The 23,669-nt window shown below is 37.4% G+C and overlaps 1 protein-coding gene across 2 annotated transcripts; it reads right to left on the bottom strand.

The window, feature by feature from the left end:
• Positions 1–1,430: 1,430 nt before the first annotated feature.
• Positions 1,431–23,611, bottom strand: Erlec1 (endoplasmic reticulum lectin 1). Of its 2 annotated transcripts, XM_027387712.2 has the most exons (14): positions 23,305–23,611; positions 18,775–18,879; positions 17,449–17,529; positions 16,833–16,910; positions 16,651–16,714; positions 15,978–16,012; positions 14,360–14,583; positions 14,138–14,267; positions 11,939–12,100; positions 11,172–11,231; positions 7,526–7,650; positions 4,930–5,007; positions 4,647–4,722; positions 1,431–2,219 (listed from the first exon to the last, which is right to left on the bottom strand). In XM_027387712.2, the coding sequence occupies exons 1-14, from the start codon at positions 23,464–23,466 to the stop codon at positions 2,148–2,150; spliced, it is 1,452 nt and encodes a 483-aa protein (XP_027243513.1). In that variant the 5' UTR covers positions 23,467–23,611; the 3' UTR covers positions 1,431–2,147. The 2 variants fall into 2 exon arrangements, with proteins under 2 accessions (XP_027243513.1, XP_035309224.1); XM_035453333.1 differs by lacking the exons at positions 1,431–2,219; positions 4,647–4,722; positions 4,930–5,007 and adding an exon at positions 5,588–6,144.
• Positions 23,612–23,669: the final 58 nt, after the last annotated feature.

Raw genomic sequence — 23,669 nt, 5'->3', positions numbered from 1 at the left:
GTGTGGACCTAGGTTTAAACTCGAGTCCCTGCCTTTTCCGTGGCACCCCTCTGCCTCAGCCTTGTAAGTGCTGGGGTTAAGCCACTATGTTATTATTTCTAGCCATTTACCTTTTTTTCCTTTTCTTGTGCTGTGCTAGAGATGGAATCCAGGATCTTGCGCATGCTAGGCAGTGTATCTAAATGAGCTGCATCCCCTGCCCTCAGCCCAGCCACACATTTGTTTTTCTTCTAGAGCTGTGGTTTTCAACCTTTCTAACACTTTGGCCGTTTGTGAAGTGGTGACTCCCAACTGTTGGATATCTGTACACTGTGTGAAAATGTATTGCTATGATTGCCGTAGTAAAAAACTGAACAGCCAATAGCTAGACAGGATGTATAGGTGAGATTTATGGGAGAAGAAAGGGAGGAGGAATCTAGGTGGAAAAGAGACCAAGAGACATGGAAACAGGAGGTGCAAGATGGGAAAGAGGTAACACCACGTGATAGAACGTAGATTAATATAAATGGGTTAATTTAAGTTATAAGAGCCAGTTAGGAACAAGCCTATGTTATATGCCAAGCTTTCATAATTAATAAGTCTCCATGGTGTTATTTGGGAGCTGGCTGTTGGGACAGAAAAAGATTTGTTACACCCAACCATAAAATTATTTTTTTGTGGCTACTTCATACTGTAGTTTTGCTACTCTTATGAATTGTAATATAAGTATCTATGTTTTCTGATGGTCTTAGGTGACCCTGTGAAAGACTCATTCAACCTCCAAAGGCATCACAAACCAAAGGGTGATGTTCTAGACTGTTCTAGACTGCATGGACTTAGGGTCTTACAGTAGGCAAACGCTTTAGCACTAAACTCCCCCAGCCATTATGGAATTTATTTACTTACTTCTGAGACAAAGTTTCTTGCAGCCCAGGTTGGTTTCAAACTTACTATGTAGCAGAGGATGACCCTGAACTTCTGGATTTCCTGTATTTACCCCCCAAGTGTTAGTATTACAAAGTATATGCCACTAGGCTTGGCCACAAACCCTTTCTTAATATAGATTTTATCAGAGGAATTGTTTTTCAGGAATATTCTGGCCACATTTTCTTTTTGTTTTGACTTTTAAGTTAGGTTCCCACTTTGTAGCCTTGGTTGGTGGAGAACTGGCCATATAGGCCAGGTTAACCTTGAACTTTTTGATCCCTGTTCATCTGCCTACTGAGTGCTAGGAACAAAGGCATGAACCCCAACATCCAGCTCTTTATTTTAGGTGCTAGAGGTTGAACCAGGGTCTCAAACATGCTAATGTGCTCTATCTCTGAGCTACCTGCACCCCAGCCCCTTATAACTACTTTTCTGTCCTTGTTCAGACAGGTATGTACAAAATATACGCAAAAGGATAAAGGAGAAAATAAAGGAACTGAATAATTGGTCACTGATTACATGAAAAGACTGCTTATGAACATTTTATTCTCTTTGAAATAAATACTACGCTGTAAAACTATCCAGAAATATGATTTATAATATACAGCAGGCAGGTACAATAGAGAGCCATCACAGTGAGTTTTAGAATGAACCATTCTAATTTAAGGAAGACACCAACCTATACACTGGTAATAAACTCATTTATAAGAATAATCATAAAAGAGTTTCTTGAGATCCCAGTGGTGTGGGGTTATCTGTGAGGCTCTACTCTGTCCCCACTTCTAGCTCAGTGCCTGCCTGGAGCAACTGCAGCAGAAAAGTTTGTTGAGAGCATCTCAGGCATTAGAATTGCACACATTTTCTCTCCTAGCAACTTCTCTTCATTATCTTTACTTCTTTAGCTCATTATATATGCTGTAATTTACACAATAAGTATAATACTTAAAAGTATTCCAACAAGTACAAGATTATGACATTTGGATGGGGTGAAGGCTAAACTGCTTGAATCAGATTTTGAAATCACACACTATCCAAGCAAAGTCAAAACGAAATCAATTCATGTAACACCAAAATAAATGAAGTGAGACAAATGTCTGCCTTATAAGTTTATCAATGACCTCTTATATACACATGTATTTCACAGCGAGGTTGCCAGTCCTTTCATGTGATACTGTAGACAGGGTCCAATGGTCAGGAGGAAGCAAGGACTTTGAATCATCTTTCTTCCCTTCAATTTTAATTTAGTTTGGGAGAGAAAGAAGTCCATTTTCATCTGCTGTATCTAGGATTTTACAGATTACTGGAGATTCAACCTGAAGAACAACAACAATGACATTAGAAACAGTATCTTCTCCTCAATGAATATATTTGCTAACTGTATAAGTTCTTGATTTGGATAAACCACCCAACATTTTACCTACAAATTAAGCTCTTTTTTTATTTTGGATAAATAAAGGCTAGCTAGGATCATGCTAGCCTTGAACACTTGGCAATCCTGAGTGCTGGGTTACAGACAGGTTCCACGATGCCTGGCATTAATAAAGATTATTGGAAAACTACTTTTAGTCATTCATATAAAATATGAAATAGGTAGAGAAATATTTTTGTCTCTAAGTAAATACGGCAACAGAAACAATGTTAGATAGAAAGGATGGGAATATGTGGAGTTTGTAGTCACAGTATACACAACTAGAACAGTAAAACATTACAGCAAAATAAGTAGTTCTATTTAAAGGACAAAGTAAACATTAACTTAAAAATGAGTCAGCTGTCATTACTGTGCAAAAACAAAACAACAAAACAAAAGCTAAACACATACTAGGAAAAAAAGATAAACATGTGACCAGAGAGAACTTAAGTAGAGGAAAAGAAATCATAAGAATCCAGTGGAGATAGTAAGAGACGGAAAGTGTATCATGGATAAACTCAGCAACAAACTGGACATGGTAAAAGAAGTGATTAGTGAAACTGGTGAAGGTTAACAGAAATGACTTACATTTAAATACAGGGCAGGGTAGTGGTGGAAGTGGGAATAAAAGGAAGTTTCTGAGATTTTGAACAATTTCAAATTAATGTTTAATTAGAATTTCAGGCCGTGTGGTGGTGATGGGCACCTTTAATTCCAGCACTTGGGAGGCAGAGGCAGGCAGATCTTTGTGAGTTTGAGGACAGTCTGGTATACAAAGAGAGTTCCAGAACAACCAGGGCAACACACAGAAACCTTGTCTCAAAAAACAGAAACAAAAAAACAAGACAAACAGACACACACACACACACACACACACACACACACACACCCACACACAATAAATAAATAACCAAATTTTTTTTAAAATTCATATGATAAGAACAGAAAAATGGCACGCTTAGAACATAGTCAAAGTTAGTATTATAGAGTCTTTAGAAAAAAAATCTAAGAGTGTTTCCATGACTCTCAGGTAGCAAAAACTTCTCAGGACACAAAAAAAGCAGTACCCATAAAATTAAAAAACAAAAACAAAAAACTGAACATAATAGAATAATACAGTTTTGCTTATTAGATGACATTTAAAAGGGTGAAGCTGCCAGAGTATGAGAAAGGTATGTACAATACAAAGAGATTATAACTATAATACTTCTAAAAAAAGATTTATTTGTTTATTACATATACAAGTAAGTAAGTCTGGTTAGATGTAAGGCTTCACAAAAGTATACAAAGGCCAATAATAACACAAAACGGTGTTCAGTATCAGTATTTGTATGAGGAATGCAAACTAAACCCACTAAAATGACTAACAAAGAAGACTGAAAATAAAGCTAGTGAGGAGATGGAGTAACTGGACTCTCATGTACCGTTGGTAGATTAAAACTGTACTAGCATTTTGGTGAATCATTTGGTAGACTTTATTTCTACCAATGACCTAGAAATTCCACTCACAGGTATTTACCCATAATGAATGAAAACATAACTACAGAAAGACATGTGAAAACAGTTCATAGCAGCCTTATTCATTTCACCCAAAAAAATGAAAAACAAATCAAATGTCCATCAACAGAATAAGCACACATAGTATAGTTATACAAAATAATATAATCTACAACACAAAGAAAATGAAGTACTGATACATTCAATACAACTGAGTGTGAAAAGCCAAGCACACAAGGGAACTCCATTCACGTGGAATCCCAAATGAAGTACACCTCATCTATAGAAATCAGATGTATCAGAGATCAGAAAGAAGTATCCTCTGGTGATGGGGCAGCAGAGAATTTCCTGCTTGTGACACACCTTTTTTAAGGTGATTTTACAAGGCTATTTAAAATGGTTAACTATCATCAAACTATCTCATGTGTGCTAGGCTGGCCTTGACCTCTTTGTGTACTTGAAGATGATTATGAACAACTTGTCCTCCTGCCTCCACCTCTTAAGCAATGGGATTACAGATGTATGTGTCTTCATGCTTGGTTGGTTTTATGAAGTGCTAGGAATTGAACCCAGGGCTTCATACATGCTAGGCCAACACTCTTCCAACCGAGTAGGCCTTTGTGCATTTTATGTAAATTATACCTCAAAAGAAAAACATGCTTATTAACTCTTAGACTGCCTTTTGTAGATTAAACAAAAAAAATTCAAATATGTCAAAAATTTATTTCTTTTCATTTGCTGGTATTGGGATTGAATCCAGGACCTCCTGCACTCTAGATACGTGCTCTACCACTTAGCTCCTAAGTGAACTTTTAATTATTTTCGTTTTACTCACCCCAAGAATATACTGGCAGGAGTGAGGCTCGAGCATATACACAGTAACAGCATGAGGAGAATCTGACTCTTTACACCTAAAACACAGAGCACTTTAAGGTACTGCCTATGTCACACACACACAGAAAAAAAAACAGCATTTTTATTATCTTATTAAGATATGAAAACATTTAAATCGACCGGTATAATTTAACTTTTAAATAACATAATTTAAAAGTTATTTAGTTATTATATCTTATGTAAAACTTTTGTCAACAAAAAGTAGGTAAAAGGATTCAACTTACTTTAGTTTTACGGTCACTTGTCTGGGTTTGTCAGTTATATCACAAATATCCCCATTTCCATAAAAATGTGACACCATCCTGAGTTGGAAAGCACACAAGCTTTATTACAGTCTTACTAATTAGAATAATTATAATGGGTAAGTGAGGTTACATCACAAAGTCAGATTCTATAAGGAAAATACAAATCAAGGAGACTTTGTACTAACTTTCTTAATGCTCTCCATATTACGTAGGGGTCAGCCTCAACTTTTTGAGTTTGGTATGGTGGCTCAAACACCTCTAATGCCAGCCCTTGGAAGGATAATGTAATGGTGCAGGATTGCTGTGAACTTGAGGCCAGTAAGGCTAACAGCAAGATCCTATCTCAAGCAACCAACAAAAGAATTAAACAAAACTAAGTAATAAAAGTTACAGTTTTAAAGTTACCCACATTCTCCAACCTAGTATATTGTTTATTTAGTCAAACTATTATTCCTTTCTGTTTTCTATCAAGCTAATCCCATTAAACACTATTATGTATGTGGGACAAAAAAGCAAGCCTCTGCCAAAGTATAACTTTCAAATTGAACAATAGCCAAAGAAAAGTTTGATGTTTTCTAGTCACACACTTCTAGGCTTCAATGCTGAGCACATGATGCTAAAAGCTGTTTTTTTTTTGTTTTTTTTTTTTCCCTTCAGGAAACATAAGATAAAATAATCTCTCTAGTACACTGAATGCTTAGATATCTCTATTTTAATTTTCCTAACTTTGATTCTGGTCAGCCTGAAAAGTCAGTATTATTTTAAAAGCAATTTCTTGATACTATTTGTTTCAGGAAGAAACAAAAGTTAACATTTGAGAATGAACAAGAATTAATCTTTTAAATTCACTGGATAAGGGACTACAAGAAAAGCTGAAGCATAGTTAGTTATTATTGGGAAGTAAAGTTAACTTCTGGTAATAATAAAATATACCCACATAGCACAAAGGGTATGTGAACACTACCTCACAAAAACTATGTAACAAGGGGAAATAACAAGTTAAAAAACTCAGAAACACAAATGCTTTAGAAGAGCCCTAGTTCTAATTGAATCAAGTAATTGCTAGAAGTGGAGAGGTGGCTCAGCATTAGAGTGCTTGCCTACCATGGATGATGGTTAATCACGAAGCCCTGGGTTCAATCTCCATCACTACACAGAAGAATAAAACTGGGCCAGAGAGATGGTTCAGTGGACCTGTATTGTGGGAATTACCAATACGGCGTCAGGTAAAAATACAAGGGAATTTATTAGGGAAAAGCCTTACTTACAGAGCAACCTAGCCAGCCGGTAGGGCAGCAGTAAGTATAGCAAGCCAAAGATGAAAACGGAAGAAGGGCCACCCATGTGCGTGCCCCTCACTCTTAAACCTTCCCTACATCACCTTGACCATGCCTTGGCAGGTGTGATTAAGGTGTCCCCTACAGACCTGGGTTCAATTCCCAGCATTCATGTGGCAGCACACAAATGCCTGTAACTCCAGTTTCAAGAAATCTGACACCCTCTTCTGGTCTCTGTGGTGCACACACACGTATAGAGGCAAACACACACACACACACAAAATAAAAATAAAAAAAAAAAATCTTTAACGAAACCAAACAAAAATATTAAAAAAAAGATTTATTTATTTTATGTATGAGTGCTTTATTTGTATGTACACCTTTATGCCAGAAGAGGGCATCAGATCCCACTATAGATGGTCGTGAGCCATGTGGTTGCTGGGAATTGAATTCAGGACCTATGGAAGAGCTGCAAGTGCTCTTAACCTCTGTGCTTTTTAGCCCCTTAAATTTTTTGTTTTTAATATTTATTCATGTATGTATTGGGGTGTTTTGTCTGCATGTACATCTGCACACCTGAAGAGGGCATCAGATCCCATGGGACTAGTTACAGATGGCTGTGAGCCACCATGTGAGTGCTGGGAATTGAACCTACATCCTTTGGTAGAAGAACCAGTGCTCTTAACCCCTGAGCCATCTCTCCAAACCCATCAGGCCAATCTTATCACTATCGCTATCACTATTAAAGGCAGCAGGCAGTTTACTGAATGTTATTACTAGGATAGGTTACTTTACTTAAATGCCCTCAAAACCTAATAGGGATAGACAAGTGAGGCTTACAGATTATATAATTTTCTCAGCCAGCACTTGAACCCTGGTTGCCCAACTCTAAGACTGTGGGTTGATTGATTTTTTTTGGAGACAAGGTCTCCCTACATAGCCCTGGCTGGAAATAAAGATGGGTACCACCATGTGCAGCTCATGACTGTGTTCTTAACCCTGGGTTGTTTCTTTCTCCAAAGGAAAGGAATCTAAAGGCTGTCCCCTAAAATAACACTGATCTAAAATGTTACCTGTGTGGTTAAAAAAAATTTTTTTTTTTTGAGATAGGGTTTCTCTGTGTAGCCCTGGCTGTCCTAGAACTTACTCTGTGGACCAGACTGGCTTCAAACTCACAGAGATCTGCCTGCCTCTGCTTCCCAAGTGCTGGGATTAAAGGTGTTCAACACCATGTCCTGCTCTGTATATTTAAAAAATTAATGTCAATATTTTGAGTTTTAAAGGCAAATAGTCTTTACCTGACTGTCTGGGTGCCGTCATCTTGAAGATGATAAGATCTAGCAGTGTTTTTCTTAGCCCATTCAACATGCTCTTCTTGGTTCCATGTCCCCACAACCACAGAAGTCTTCCCATTATCTTTGTCCTAGTATATGAAAGAATACAAATTTTAAAATTACATTTACCTTTCTATGTGTGGGCATGTATTATGTGAGTGGGCATGGTCAGGGTATCAGGCTTGACATCAGGTTCCTTTACAACATGAACTATTAGGTTTTTGAACCTGACAGTGTTTGTGGTAATGCATGTTTGATACGAGCAAACAGAGCCTCCTAAAAACCCCAGTGTCCATTTTCATCCATTCACTGGATAATGATGTCAGTCAAATTCAGGAGATAGAAATTTAAATGATAGTTATTTGGTTTCCCTGAATAATGTAACTTCTAGTTAGTCTAGCTCCAGTTGTAGTAACTTTTCCACAATTTCTTCCTGCAGATGTTTTTCTCTAGATCTTTCTTTCAAAAATTATTTATTTATTATCATTGTATGTGTGTATGATATACCATATCTGAAGGCACATGCGCTTACAGTGCTGGGGAGATAGGCTAGAGGACAACTCTTGGGAGCTGGTTTTCTCTTTCCACCACAGGATCTGGTGCTCAAACTTAGGTTGTCAGACTTATATGGCAAGTTCTTTCACGTGCTGAGCCATTCTGCCAGACTCTTTCTCTTTGGATTCTTCTCTAATACTTTCACTGCCAACACCTTACCCCTTCCAACCAAAAATTTAATTGATTATACCTACTTTACACAATCATATAATACTACACTGTTTTGAGAGGAGAGGGGCATCAAACCCAGGAACTGTGCATACTGGGAAGTGCTTTACCAAGTTATAGCCCTAGCATTACTACTGTGATTCTGAATTGAATTTCTGTTGTGCGTTGAATCTATCTCCCCCAAAACGTGTTGTAAAACTAATTCCTAGAATTTCAATGTAGAAGTAGAACCAAACTAATGGAGAATATTTAAGTCTTGAGTACTGTGTCCTTATAAGAGGAGCCTCTGAGTTTCTATCTTAAAAAAGTAATTAATTAATTCATCCAGGCTGTGGTGGTACACGTCTTTAATCCCTGCACTTGAGAGGCAGAGGCAGGTGGAGCTCTGTGATTTTGAGGCCAGCCTGGTCTACAGAGTGAGTTCCAGGACAGGCCCCAAAGCTACAGAGAAACTCAGTCTCAAAAACAAAATAAATACAACCTCCCCTCCCCAAATCAAAAAACTAAAACACAACAAAAAAACCAAAACCAAACAACAACAAAATTAATTTTATGTGTATGGGTGTCTTGCCTACATGTATGTATGCATATCTGGTGCCCATGTGACCAGAACAGAATGTTGGATTTCCTGGGACCAGAGCTACAGATGGCTGTAACTACTAGCTTTCACATGTCTAGAGATTTAAAAGTCTGTTATCAAAGTGTCTGCCATCTGGCAAGGCCTTCTTGCTGCTTCATCTAATGACACAAACCAAGAGGAAAATAGGCTGAGAGAGCTTGGGGGCTGTAGAGATCGTTTGGTGATCATGAGCAATAACTGTCTCAACTTAATGTGCCAGGTTTTAGTGACTCCCTATGGGAGATCTTACCCTTTCAGAGGAATGGATGGGGGTGGCCTGAGGAGAAGGCAGGGGAGGAGTGGGAGGGGGGACTGTGATTGGTATGTAAAATAAAAAAAAGTTAACTATTTCGTAGTATTCTCTTATAGCAGTATAAAACGGACTAAGATGTCTTACTCTGAAGTTCATCTTCACTTTACCTCTCTACTGCTATATAAAAACTTTGAAGTTTTACAATCTCCGTAACTCATTTTATGGTAAATTCATTTCTGTATAAAAACTGTGCAGAATCCCTTTCCTGTATTATTTAAATAATACTATGAATTGTTTATAAAAGTAAGTTCATCTCCTTTTTCTTTTCTTATTCCTTGTGGCCTTTTCATATTTTATGCCAGATAACCACACTAGGCAATAATACACCCACTCATTGTCCAGTGAAATATGCAGGGCCATTTCCCTAGTAGATGTTATTGCCTAATGGAAAAGAGCTATTATATCCCTCCTGCTCCCCACCAGCAACTAGATTTGTTAATTTCCAGACAGGAATTCGAACAGCAAAGTGTCTAAGAAGCTGGATAGGGAACAAGCCTACCTGGGTTTGAATTCCAGCCTTATCATTTACTGCATATGGAATTTTAGGAAGGAACTAAACCCTGTTTCTGAACCTTGCAGTAACAGGACTGATTTCCGAAAGGTGTTATGAGAATTAAATGAGCTAACATGTAGAAAGTACTTAGTATCTGGCATATAGTCAGCACTATGCTTGCTAATTGTTGTCATTATCTTCCAAAGTACCTAATAGATCCACCAGAAAGTTACAGACTGAGTGACCTTGGAAAAGGCCACTAGGTTTGGTGGCACATGTCTGCAATCCTACCACTTAGGGGGAATGAGTAATCAAGACATTCTGGGCTAGCAAGACCCAGTCTCAAAACAACAACAACAAATAAAACAAAAGATAAATCTCAACTAACCCCATCCCAAGCAAACAAACAAAAAATCAAAACCTTCAACTTAACCCAACCCAACCCAAGTGACACCATCACCTTGAAAAAAGCCTGGAGGTGGTAGCGGCTCTTGCTTTTAATTCCAGTACTTGGGAGGCAGAGGCAGGTGGATCCCTATAACTATCTAAAATGCTCATTAAACTATTATCATAGTAGACTGGGGATACAGCTTAGTTCATAGAGTACTTGCCTAGAATGTACAGAGGCCTGAGTTTGATCCCTAGCTCCTTATAAAAAAGGGGGTATAGCAGGGACCACATGTAATCTTAGCACTCAGGAGGTGGAGTCAGGAGGATCAGAATTTCAGTCTTCCCCACCTATGAAGGGAGTTTGAAGGTAGCCTGGGTTAGAAACTCTACCTCAAAAAAAAAGATGAAATGGTATTTTCTTTTATCTGAGGAACTTGGTATATTTATCAAGTTTGATTTTGTAATCAATGTACTATCTTGCTACTTATTCATTTCTTAAAGATGAATTATAAAAATAACTCCTCAAATTAGAACACAGGCTCATGATAATTTAAGAATATGGGTAATTAATGAGCAATGTTCCTCCAAGATGACTGAATCAGTTAATATTAAGCCTTCCAGTTTCTAAAAAGTGGGAAAACTCTTGCTAGTATTTGGGTATTAAAATCATCTCATAATTAAAAGTAATATTAATGCCCTTTTTTTTTCCCAGAGGAGACTGTAAAGATTTATTTATTTTTTTAAATTATGTGTATATGTGGATGTTGTACACTTGAGTACAGATACCTGTAGAGGTATCTGGGCACTGGATTCCCTAGAGCTGGAGTTAACAGGAAGTTCTGAGTGGCCTCACAAACAAGCCTGGAATCAAACTTGGGAGCAGTATACTCTTAACTGCTGAGCCAAATTACCAGTCTGTCACAGACTTCAAAACTTTAATTCAGGGCAGCTGATGTGGTTCAATGTTAAGAGCACCTGACATGTTCATGAGGCCCTGGATTTGAGCACTGCAAAACAAACAAACAACCCCGGTTCTATCCAGTAGCAGAAAGACATAAATGTTATTCTATACCTCATGATATTGATATACATGTTTGCCATAGCAGAATTCATATTTCCACCAACCAACACCCTAAAAGAGACAAATAGATAAAAGTTATTCATAGAGAAGGGAGAATGATGTAACAATGCCACATGACAGTGGGAAATATATGTAATTTTTATAACTTATAAAATCAATAGTATAACAAAAACAAAACATGACAGTCTGGTAAACACAGTGAGTTTCAGGCCACCCAGGGCTGTATGTGAGTCCTTGTCTCCAAAACAAACAAACAAATAAATAAAATAAATAAGGAAGGAAGAAAAAACAAACAGCAACAAAAATTCACTAAAAGGAAAAAAAAGAGATAAATACAAAATATTCACTCTTTCATAAAATACATAAGACAAAATTTTCACCTTTGAGTGTATTTACACTGGTTTTAATAGTCAGAAGCAAAACATTACCTTTTAAGCTTAGCTTAAGCTTGAATTGTAACTGTTACATAACCAAAATGTGCGGAAATAAATTAGTAATGTCCATTTTAACAGTCAACCTAAATCATATATGCTGCTATAGGAAAAGTCAAGTTTTTATGGGTAGAGAGAATATAATGGGTGTGGATTAGACTTTAGAGATGTGGGGGAATAGGACTATATAAAAAATGTCATTGGAGATGGCAGGATCCTGCCATTTCTCTGTAGGCACTTGTTTAGTTCTTCCAATGACTATGGGTTAGTAACTGCCATGTATAAGGTTGCAAGGTAAATATTTAAACTACAGTTTCACTTTCTTACCCCATGAAAGCAGTAAGAGCCACTAAGGAACTCCTTTATGAGCTGGTCATCTGTCAGCTTGGATATATGGGTTGTTCCAACGGTGAGCAATGGCTGAGAGCCAATAGCAATAGGTTTGTGGATGGCTGGAAATCTCTCTTCCTTTGCAGATGTCAAATCTTCCTAAAATTAACCAGATTGTTGGTTTTTTGTTTCCGTTTGTTTTTTTGTTTTTCGAGACAGGGTTTCTCTGTGGCTTTGGAGGCTGTCCTGGAACTAGCTCTTGTAGACCAGGCTGGTCTCGAACTCACAGAGATCCACCTGCCTCTGCCTCCTGAGTGCTGGGATTAAAGGCATGCACCACCAATGCCTGCCTTAACCAGATGTGTTTAAGAGCTTTCATGACATGTTTTCCAATTACAGCTTGTTATTACTTTAAAATTTAACAGAAATTTGGAAAAATAAGAGTTTTTTTCCACTTAATTTTAAGGTTTTAAGAAAGTGGACTTTGTGACAATTGAGAAAAGTAAAGACAAATGTTAGTTTGACCCTCAAGTAACAAGTATGATAATCCTCTGGCACACATAGGGAACATTTACATTTCTCACCTGCTTCTTGCCTTCACTCTGACACTTACTATAAGCTTTGCATCCTTACATTTTGTTGAAGTCATTAAGGGTAAAGTAGGGTGAAAAGGAGTTGGTTGGGAATATATAGAATCATCAGTTATAATTACTCAAAGGTAGCTGAATCTGGCTGTTGCTCTGGGGGAACCTATAATTTACTAGAGTAAATCCAAAGTAATAAGGGCACCCAGAGCTAAAGACTCACAAAGGAAGGGGTACTGACTTTGCAGAAGAACTGAAATGGGAGGACTTTACCAAGAGAATACTCTTGACCAAGCCATGAAAAATGAATAATACACACACACACACACACACACACACGTATATATTTGTGACTTAGGTATATGCTTTGCATTTGTGTACATACGTGCATAGGATGTGAAGAAAAGACTCATCAGGGGAAATATGTAGGGCTATAATATTTAAAACTAAAGAGATCATCAAGCATTTTTTTCTGCTGGAAAACTATAGCTAAGAGATCTGGCTGTTGTCTTATAGATACTAAACAAAGGTATGCACATTCATGTCGTGGCAGGGAGGGGAGGAGAAGAGACAGAGAGAGCACCCCTCAGACTGCCCAAGGCTACAAAGTGAGACCATGCCTCAAAAAACAAATAAAACAACACTTAGGTGTTTTTTTTTTAAATTTTTTAGGGGGGTGGGGTCATTTGGATAGAAAATAGTTTGTTTTGTACACTGTAAGAAGAAAAACTGTGCAGAAATTATGCTTGTTCTAAGCACAGTACTTTAAAAGAAATGGGGGAAAACCTGGTGTAGTAGAACACTCCTTTAATTCCTGCACTTGGGAGGCAGAGGCAGGTGGATTTCTGAGTTTGAGGCCAGCCTGGTTTACATAGTGAGTTCCAGGACAGCCTGGGATACAGAGAGACCTTGTCTTAAAATTGGAAAAGAAATTAAAAAGTAGTGGGGAAGATAAGAGTTCTGAAAAACTGAAAAATGATGAGTGGGATTAACTGAAAAAAAGTATGTGGTCATGACCAACAAGCAGATGAAGAGAGAAGACAGTATATAAAGAGAAGGAGGAGGTACACAGAGGTGACTAAAGGACGCAAGTGTAAAATGACAAGAGCTGGGGCTACGGCTGCCTTTTTTTTTTTTTTTTTTTTTTTAAAGTTGGTTGGAACAACTACTTATAAATTTAATACTTAGAAAGTATTATGTGTGAGACTGGAGAGATAGATCAGCAATTAAAAGTACTGGTTACTCTTGTAGAGGACCTGGGTTTAGTTTCTAGACCTCACATGGCAGCTTAAAATTGTAACTCCAGTTCCCAGGGGATCAAACTCTCTTCTGGCCTCCATAGGTACCAGGCACACACATTGTGAATGTATCACATACATGCATAAAAATAAAATAAATTTAAATACAACTTTTAGAAATTGTGTAATTGTATGAGAATGTTAAATTTTCTGAAAGGCGTAAGAAAAATTTAAATTATTTAAATAATTAGAACTAAAAATTAGAAGTCAATAAAATAATTGCCATTATTATGTTACAGAAATTAACACATCGATACAGGTTCTGAAACATGGAAAAGGAAACCCTGAGAGCTGTAATTACTTAATTCTCATACCTCTTTATTTCTCCTAAATGGCACCCTCAGTATCTCTTCCTGCTGCTCCAACTGTCTCAGTGTGAGGGGTTTAAATGGAGATCCGGGCAGTGATTGGCAGAATATATCATTCACAGGAGAGGCTCTGAATCTATTCAGTAGGAAAAAAAGGCATTAAGGCTAACATAAACGCTTTAAAGCGCATGTGCGCTGCATGTTTAGAATAATGAACGAACATCTTACCTGTATTTAGGATGACTGCACAAAAGTGGTGTCAAAATGACAACTTCATATTCACAAGTTGTAACTTCAGCTACTGAGAGGATTTCATGCTTAGACTCAGGATGGCATATATACATCACAGTGCTTGATCTGGGTCTGTTCTGTTTCAGACTACAAGGTGTACCATTTCCCATTCCCACAGGATAGTAGGGTGTCATCTGACCTTCAATATTTTTAGTGGGGATCTTAAAAAAAAGGTAGACCTTTTATTAGAAATTTGAGGTGGGTCTGAGGACGAGGGAAGTATTTATTCTAAAAGGAAACTACATTTTATTTGTAAACAGAAGATGAAAATGTCTATACTTTAAGTCAACTCTAATGTTCTGATTCTTAAGTTCTTCAGCAAATATGTATTTGGGGATAGTATAATACAGAACAAACTATTGGATGCTAAAATGTAAAGTCGATGTACATTTCAGTGAAGAGTACAAAGACATGATTAATATGAGTAACTAGTCAATAGTTCTGAAGAAACAAACTAAACTAACAAAAATTTACTATTCTGGGCTGCTTAGCTCTTTCTTCACTAAACTCATAGTGAATATTCTTTATAATTTAGATTCTACAAGTTTTAAGGCTGATTTCCAAGTAAGACAAATAGTGAAAAGGAAGAAAAGAAAGAAAACAGCAACACTTTGAACTACATGAATTGCTCCTTTTATACAAATACTACTCTGAACCACCATTTGATAGACATATATGAAATACCTAAAATACTCATATGCATGGCAGCTTTGCACTGCATGGATAAAAGACTCTTAGCCTCTGTTTTTAAAGCCCATATAGGCAGGTAGTTTGCTACTCAAATATGCAGTTTATCTGTTACACTCATAGGAGATGAGGAATAAGAAATAAAAATGTTCTTACTACCACTATTTCTAATGCTATATAGAAAGCACCACCACTATGCAGTGAGGTAATAGATTGGTATCATAGCATTTCACAGACACATTCTGATATTATTCTTTTAGTAGTGGAGATGAGCTTAGGATGTTATACATGCTAGACAGTGTTCTACTACTGGGCTGTAGCTTCACTCTTCCTTGTTAATTTTTTTTGACATTACCTTTATTTATTGCATGTATGTGCACATGTAGTGCTATGTGTGTGTGGAAGCAAGAGAACAACTTTCAGGAGCTGGTTCTCTTCTTCTACTATGTGGAAGTAGTTAGGTCAGGAAGTCCTTGAACTTGTGTCTCCTGCCTCAGTTTCCCAAGAAGCTGGGATGACAGCTTTGTGGCAGCAGGCTCAACTGACAGTTTATTTAGGTGTTATTTAAAAAGTAAGCGGAAGGATTACAACATAATTTATTTATCTATTTTTTTTTTTTTTTGAGACAGGGCCTCACTTGTATATATAGCCCAAGATGGCTCAGAACTAGGTAGAGCAGTCACAAAGATTTGTCTGTTTCTGCCTCCTGAATGCTGGAATTAAAGGTGTCATCAAGCTCAGTTGTCAATGGAACTTTCCACAGCAAAACTAGCTGTCATTTCCTTGAGGCATTATGCAAAGTACATCTAGTTTCTGTTACTAAAGTCATACCTACCAATGGAGTATGAAAAATTAATACATCACTTGCCTCACTGAACTTTTCTTTTTCTTCTGTTTCTTGTTCTGTGGAAACAATGCAAGAAAAAGGTGAACATACAACACGAACATCACATCTATATGATATAAATGACTGTTTTTAATCAGCTTTAGAACCTTAAACTTCTTTCTAAGGAAGACAAAACAAGATTTTGTCTTACTACTTTTTAGGTGGGAGTTGCTGGGTATTGGAGCCAGGGTCTCATATGTACTGGGTGTTTAAACACACTCTCCTCAGTCTTGCCCTTCTAGTTTTAAAGTCAGTTTTCCCAGAGTGGCTGTCTATGAAAGACCCAAGTCTGATTCCTGGGAATGACATGGTGAAAGGAGAGAACTGATTCCCAGAGTTTTCAACTCTGACTCCTTCATGCATGCAGTGGCACATGCACGTACATTAAAGGAATAAACTGTAACAACGATAGTGTATAAAAAGATAATGTCCAGGAAAATTTCTTTTTCCTTTTCTTCCTTCCTTCCTTTCTCTCTCTCTCTCTTTCTGAGTCAGTCTCCTGTTACCTAAGTAGCTATGTAAAGAGAATGGCCTTGAATCCCTGATCCTACTGCTTCTACCCCAAAACTCTAGGCTTACAGTACTGTACCACCATGCCTGGACTTAAACGTTAAACCAAAACCCAGTAGTACTATCATCACTTTTAGAGACTAACCTTTTTCAGACAGAAGATTCTTAGCCAACATATTCCCAAGATAGTATTCATGAATATTTACTTTCTACATTAAAAAAAAATACAGTAAGTATTTTACAAACATATTTCTTTAGCTAAAACTTAGAAACTATCAATGTTATTATGAAATTTACTTTATGTTTTATATTTCAAGGAAAACATACTTGGCCAGTTTCTTTTTCTTCATGGTACTGTCGAATATGTTTTCCATGACATACTTCATAAGTCCAATAAGATTCAATCTAAGAAAGACATATACTTTTAAATACATAAAAACATGTAATTAACTGAATTTTACTTGACATTTTTAGCAGCTGAGCAGATTCTCCCTCAAACCTAGAATAAATTTTTTTTGAAGTGGCACTTATAATCATGCCACACAAAATGGCAAAACTTCTGAATGGCATTTGGTTTCTACTAATTGGTTCTGTAAGAAGATTATGTGACAGAAATAGAGCTATAATGTATTTGGGTGTGTAATAATTACCTGGCTACTTTTCTACATAGCTTAAAAATTGCAATTAGCATTTTATAATTCTATCATGTAAGAAAGCTTTTCTTTGAACTAGAAAACATTCTAAGTATTTTAGTAACTGACACTTTGATATCAGTGTACTATCTACTGCACGTATAATAATTTAAATGAACAACATACTAGCAAGCAGTATGATTTGCACCTAACTTAAAATGTGATATAACAAAATAAAGTAAGATGAAAAGCCATTTTAAGGATCTACTGGCTGCTAGAGACTTACTTTCAAATGTACATAAAATACATACTCTGTAGGAACAACTGCTCTGTTTAAATAGTGGTTCCAAAAGTTCTCTTGGATTTGGGCCTTTGTAATCCTTTTCTTCTTCCTAAGAAAAAAAGTGGAGTTTAACATATAGTTTTTCTAGAACTTCATCCAACTCTGCTGTTTGGTTATTAATTCATTGGTTAAATCACAAATGCTTGGAAATAAAAGAGAAAAAAGTCAACATCTTCAATAAGATCCTATGGTATGTTACTTCTTTCAAATGAACTGAAGTATAAAATATGAATCCATAGAATGATCTTCCATAGCATTCATTCTTTTTTAAAAAAATGTTTTTAAGTATAAGTTTTCTAAGAAATCCTTGTAAACTTATTTTAGAATTTTTAATCGCCTATATCCCCCCAAAAATTCTAGCTATGAAAGTTTTAGAATGGTTCTATTGTGGAAAGGTGTTTTTCAGTTTCCTACATATTTTAATACTTCAGACTTGAACCACCTGTGTGGTTTATGTGGGTGTATTTTGTTTTAAAGGGGTTTAAAATAGCATGGAGCAGCTGCCTTGGACAGATTTCAAATATGAACAAAACTTAAGAAAAGCATTGGGTTTAATATTCTACTTTACAGACCATGAAAATGTAAATTGGCTTAATAAATTCATTGAGTGGAGGAATTGAGTTTCAAATTTGTTTAGGGATCCACAGCTAACTGTAGCCTATACCTCAGCCTCCTGGCTCCTAGGCTGGTGTCCTTTCCATTTAACCATGCTGCCTCTCCTGTTTCATCTTGAAAGAAGTCATTGCCTTGAAGGATGGATAAGAGGCAGTTAGGGCATTTTAGGAGAAAGAAAAGGGCATGAGCTAAGGTAGTGAGAAAGCATAAGGTACCTAGAGAATTATTTATTATAAGAAATTCTTTATGAAAACAGTTTACATTGAAATATTATATTGTGTTTGAAAACCATCATTTGTACAAAGGAAAACAAGCACAGAGTTAGCTTTTTATTCAAAACAGTAATAACTTATTCCCCCCTCCAACCCCGGTTTTTTTTGGAATTTTAGACAAGGTCTCACAATGTAGGCCAGGCTGACCTTAAACTCACGACAAGCCTTCTGCCTCAGTCTCCTGAATGTTGAGATTACAGGTCTGAACCACCACACCTAGCTGGTTGCTAATTTTTCCAAAATGAATCCCAAATCAAAGAAAACAGTAATAAGGGATTAATATCTTTATGCTACAAGGCTGTTGAGAATCTGGTTACTCAATTTTAAAGTATATGACTATTTTATATAGTATATAAAATACATATATTTGGTGAGAGGGATTAGCAATGTATGTATAAAAAACGTACCTCATCCCCACTTGTCACAAGAGGAAGTATACATTTGTATTTTTCTTTATGTGCAGTTGTCATGATGACATAATTATCTTCTTTATATAAAACTCCAGATGTAGGCTAGAAACAGAATAAAAAAATATACATTTTTTTCAGTTAAAGTACATTACACTGAATAAATTCACTACTAGTTAGAACAAAGGTTCCTCAAATCATTTCAATGGAAGATGTTTTTGTTTTGTTTTTTTGAGACAGGATTTCTTTGTGTAACAGCCCTAGCTGTCCCAAACTAGCTCTGTAGACCAGGCTGGTCTTGAACTCATAGAGATCTGCCTGCCTCTGCCTCCTGAGAGCTGGGACTGCCTGGCTTCAACTGAAGATTTTAAAGCATATTTTCAGAGGCAGGCAACATAGTATACACATTTTTAAATGATAGAGTGGAGATACACTGGATCCTGTTGTTCAATCTAACAGAAAAAATAAAGTTTGGGACATGCAACTGAGCTATACCCCTAGCTCAAGAGACCAAGAATGGTCACAAAAACACTGTCACTGGATACCTATAACTTCTGTCAGCAAAAAACGATCTGTATCTTACAATTCTTAGGACTTTACAAATGTGCTCAGAATTTGGTTGGATGGGACACTAGAATATAGTGTAACATAGTTATATTCACATATTTGGGAATATATAACTTCCTTTAAAAAGAATAGTTATCATGGATCCTCTGTGTGCTGACATACTCTTTTAAATATATATCAAGAATCAGTATAATTCACTGTAAAGGGCCAGAGAGTAAATGTTTTAGGCTTTATGGACATTATAGCCTGTTGTAACTCTTGTCACCCTAGCAACAAAGTACATGGGTAATATGTAAATAAACAGGCATGGCTATTAACAAAACTATAAAAACATGTAGTCAGTTCTCATAATAGCTGTTATGTGTCACTCATGTGTCAGTTTTCTTACTAAATTTTAATCTTTCTATACTATAAAAACAAATGCACAGTTCTCCTACAAACCAACATATTTTAAGCAAACACTTCTATTAATGTAACTGATAACATTTTACTGAAAAGCAACCTGTTCTCTCTGATACATATTTATGATAATTCAAGTCTCTTCACTTTTTTCTTCCTGTAATGCTGTAAAGCCACTGCCTGTTTGGCTCTTACTGGCCAGGAAAGATCAGCTTTCTGTTAAGTAAGTGTGCCTGTTCTTTTCTCTTTTCAAGTAAACTTCAGTATACTTAAACCAATACTACTTGGAACCAACACAATCTTAAATATAAATGACAATTAGGGCAATGTTTTTCAAGACAATAAAAGAAAACAGGCAGTATTATTAGCTCTTAGAAGCCTGGGGAATAAGTTCTAGGCATCCTGCTTTCCACAACCAAATCTGCAAATACCCAGGTCACTTATAGAAATGGCACAGATTTGAATATAACCTATGTAATAACCTCCCTTATATTTTAAATCATATCTAGATAATTTCCAAAACTAATGGAATGTTAATGTTTGACTACATGTTATATTGTTTTTCTTCTTAGGGAACCAGAAGAAAAGGTCTATATGCCTTCTATTTTGACTTAATTGTTTCCTTCTGATTTTTGTTGGTATTGACAATTTTTTTTTTTTTAATGTAGGGTCTCTCTGTATAGCCCCAGTTGTACTGGAACCTGATGTATAGACCCAGATGACCTTGAATTCTCAGAGATCTTCCTGTTTTTGCCTCCTAAATTGTTGACAAGGTTTGCTAGATACCTCATGTTGGTCTTGCCTGTACTCACTATGGAGGTCAGAGTGGTTTTGACCTCACAGCAATCCTCCTGCCTCAGCCTCCTGAGTATTGGGATTATAGATATGCTACCATCTCTTCTCCTGAGAATTCTGATGCTACGCTGAGTGAATCCACAGACACACAACTTGCAGATATTAACATGTAGCATGTAGAACCAAATATCTTCTTTTAACTCCTTTGCATTTATTAATTCATCATCCTCAAATGAAGCATTATACTCATTGTTACAGAAAAGGACTCTGGGGTCAGAGCTTAAACAATTTGTCCAGTGGTTAATCTAGCTAGATGGAGCAGAGCTCAGAGAAGCCAAGCAGGTCCGATCCATGGGTGTGTGCTTATTATTGTTTTAACATATTTCAGCCAGCATTTATTAACATACATTCTAATACTACATATATTTAATGGCCAAGGATACTTGTTTAAAAGGTCATTATAGGTGATAAGGTAATTAAAACATTTGAAGATTAAGAGTTGTGGGACCAAATTCTATTTACTTTCTGGAGACAGGTTCTTATGTAATCCAAGCTAGCTTCAAACTTCCTATATAGACAATGAACGAAGCTAGCCTTGAGAGAGTCAGGAGCCAGATCAGAACCATGACAGATTTCCAATGGTCCCTGATGGAGACCAGGCTTTAGTTTCAGTTTATTGGAGGTGGCTGGAGCTGAGTCAACAGTACTCAGGTAGAACCACAATTCAGGGGCAACTAGTCAACAGGTGTCCTCTTGACCTTCTGCTGGCTCAGCAGGTTACCATGGCCTTTTGACATGCATAGCTGTTGGGCTTTTCTTGGGGGCTTCTCTTAGACCCTAACATTCCTTTTGTCTCTACCTATCAAGTATTGGGAATTAGAGGAATGTGCCACCTACTCGGAAGATGATTATTTTTAGTTTATTAAAAGACTATTTTAATACTATTATTATTATTACTATTAATATTATTGAGGCAGGGCCTCACTGTATAGTCCTGGTTGGCTCAGAACTTGCTATGTAGACTAAGCTGGTCTCAAATTAGAGATCCACCTTCCTCTGCCTCCAGAGTGTTGGGATAAAGGAGTGAGCCACCACCTCCTGGCTAGTTTTCAATACAGTGGATGCAACAGCAAAACCTCTCTGGACCAGTGAGTCACTTATGAGAATCACTAGGTATCATTTAAATCATTTTTACATGGTACACTTTTAATTATTTTCATCTACATATATTTTGGGAGTATAAGTTACTAGACGAGTCAGTTATGGTACTGCATGCCTATAATCCATAATCCCAGTTCTTTGGAGGTTGAGGCAGAGGATATCCTCAAGATAGAATCCAATGAGACCTTGTCTCAACAAAAGCAAGAAAGCAACTACAACAATAGGCTTAAGAAGAAAAAAAAAACCCTAGATATTTTAATTCAGTGTCTGCCAATTTTGGATGTTAGACAAAAGACTTTATCCTAGTTCACACAGCTGCTGAGTTAGTTACAAATGTCCAACCGACCCATAAAAATAACCAGCAACCATGTGAAGAGGGCAGTTATTTCAATTAAATAAAGCTAGGAAGGGAAGTATTAAGATTACAGAAGTATTTAAGAATTTCAAAAGATCAACTATTGAAAGCTTACTTGTCCGAATTTAGAGAAAGCATCTAGATTTTTTTTCTCAAAATAATTCAGACTAAACAAAAAGAAAAACAAACAAGTAGCCTAGAACTCCCGAGTCTTCAAGTATATCCACCTTAGATTTTTGTTGCCATCTCCTCAGGCCTGTAATGTTTTGTACAAGTGTTTTAATACTGAAGACCAATAAAAAGCAAATATCAATAGATCATGGCATTAATACAAAGACAGTCCTAACTTTTCAGGGAAATGTTTACTTGAATACAAGAATATGGTCAGAAAGTAACAGAAGGGTAGAGGAAACAAGTGTAGCACAAGATACAGCATAAGCAAACGCCAAGGCAAATAAAAAGTGAAGTGGTTATGGTAATACCATCACTTAAGTAACTCTGTGGTGCTGTTCAACTGAAGGCCTGTGCCTCAGGATAGTGCTCTGCCACTGAGCTGTAAGAACGTGTATTACTTCTCATAGAGTTTAGTTCCCAGCACTCACAATCACTGGCCAGGGTCAGTTGTACTCAAGTGTACAGAAGCTCTTTTTCACAATACACACAATTAAGTAAAGATCATAAAATCCTTTAAAAAAAAAACAACTTCCCTTTATAGACTTTTAAATAGCAGTCATAATAAAATGTCTAATGTATTCTGCATGGCCAATCGTATTTCACATACAAGTTTACTAACGTCTTCCAAGCCAAACAGCCCTCTCAAATGATTTCGAAGGGAAAAAGATTCCCAGAAGCCAAACGTCTGCATAAATTGTTTCTACTTATGTGTTGGAGAATAAGAATGAATAGAGAGAGGGCTGGTGTCTGCCGGACCGTAGTAAGCCTAGGGGTGGTGTGTGGTCGGTCGCAATTCTTCCTCGACAGAGGGGGACTGTTGGGAACGACACAGTGGGACTGTTGGGAAGCCGGATTTCCTAGTTTTGAGTATGGATGGCACATCCACATAGTGTGTAGAATGAATCAGTCAATGAACGAAAGAACGAACGAACGAACGAACAAACGAACGAACGAACGAAGGCACCGGCTTGGAAAAGATAAATGCTTGGGGGTGGGGAGAAAGGTTCTGGAAGGGAAAGCTAGGGAAACCGAGGGCTTGGCTTGAATGCTTCGTGGCTGCGGCGAGCGAGGGAACTGACCAGAGAGAACTCGGTGCCGGGCCAGTTGACGCGGAAGGGGATGTCGTCGCTGAGCTGGGGCAGCGCTCGGCCGCCGCCGGACGCCTCCAGGAGACCGCACAGGACCAGCAACAGCGGCCCTCCGGGGACCAGGCTCCGCACGCCGCCGCCTCCTTCCTCCATCCTCCGTCGCCGCGTCCTCCAGCCGCCGTCACAGCCTCCTCTACCCTTGGAGAACAGGTGTAGGAGGAGGAGAAGGAGGCGGCGGCAGGACGACCAAGCTTCCTCAGCGCAGGAGACTCAACCGCCGCCACGTCTCCTTCCGGAGAGCCAGGCAACACCGCCTCCGCCCCCACAAGGGCCTTGGGCCACCGCTTCCGGGGCAC

The sequence above is a fragment of the Cricetulus griseus genome (assembly GCF_003668045.3).
Source record: "Cricetulus griseus strain 17A/GY chromosome 1 unlocalized genomic scaffold, alternate assembly CriGri-PICRH-1.0 chr1_1, whole genome shotgun sequence".
Classification (NCBI taxonomy): Eukaryota; Metazoa; Chordata; class Mammalia; order Rodentia; family Cricetidae; genus Cricetulus; species Cricetulus griseus.
The sequence above is the reverse complement of the archived record's forward strand: the minus strand, read 5'-3'. Positions and strand labels throughout refer to the sequence as shown.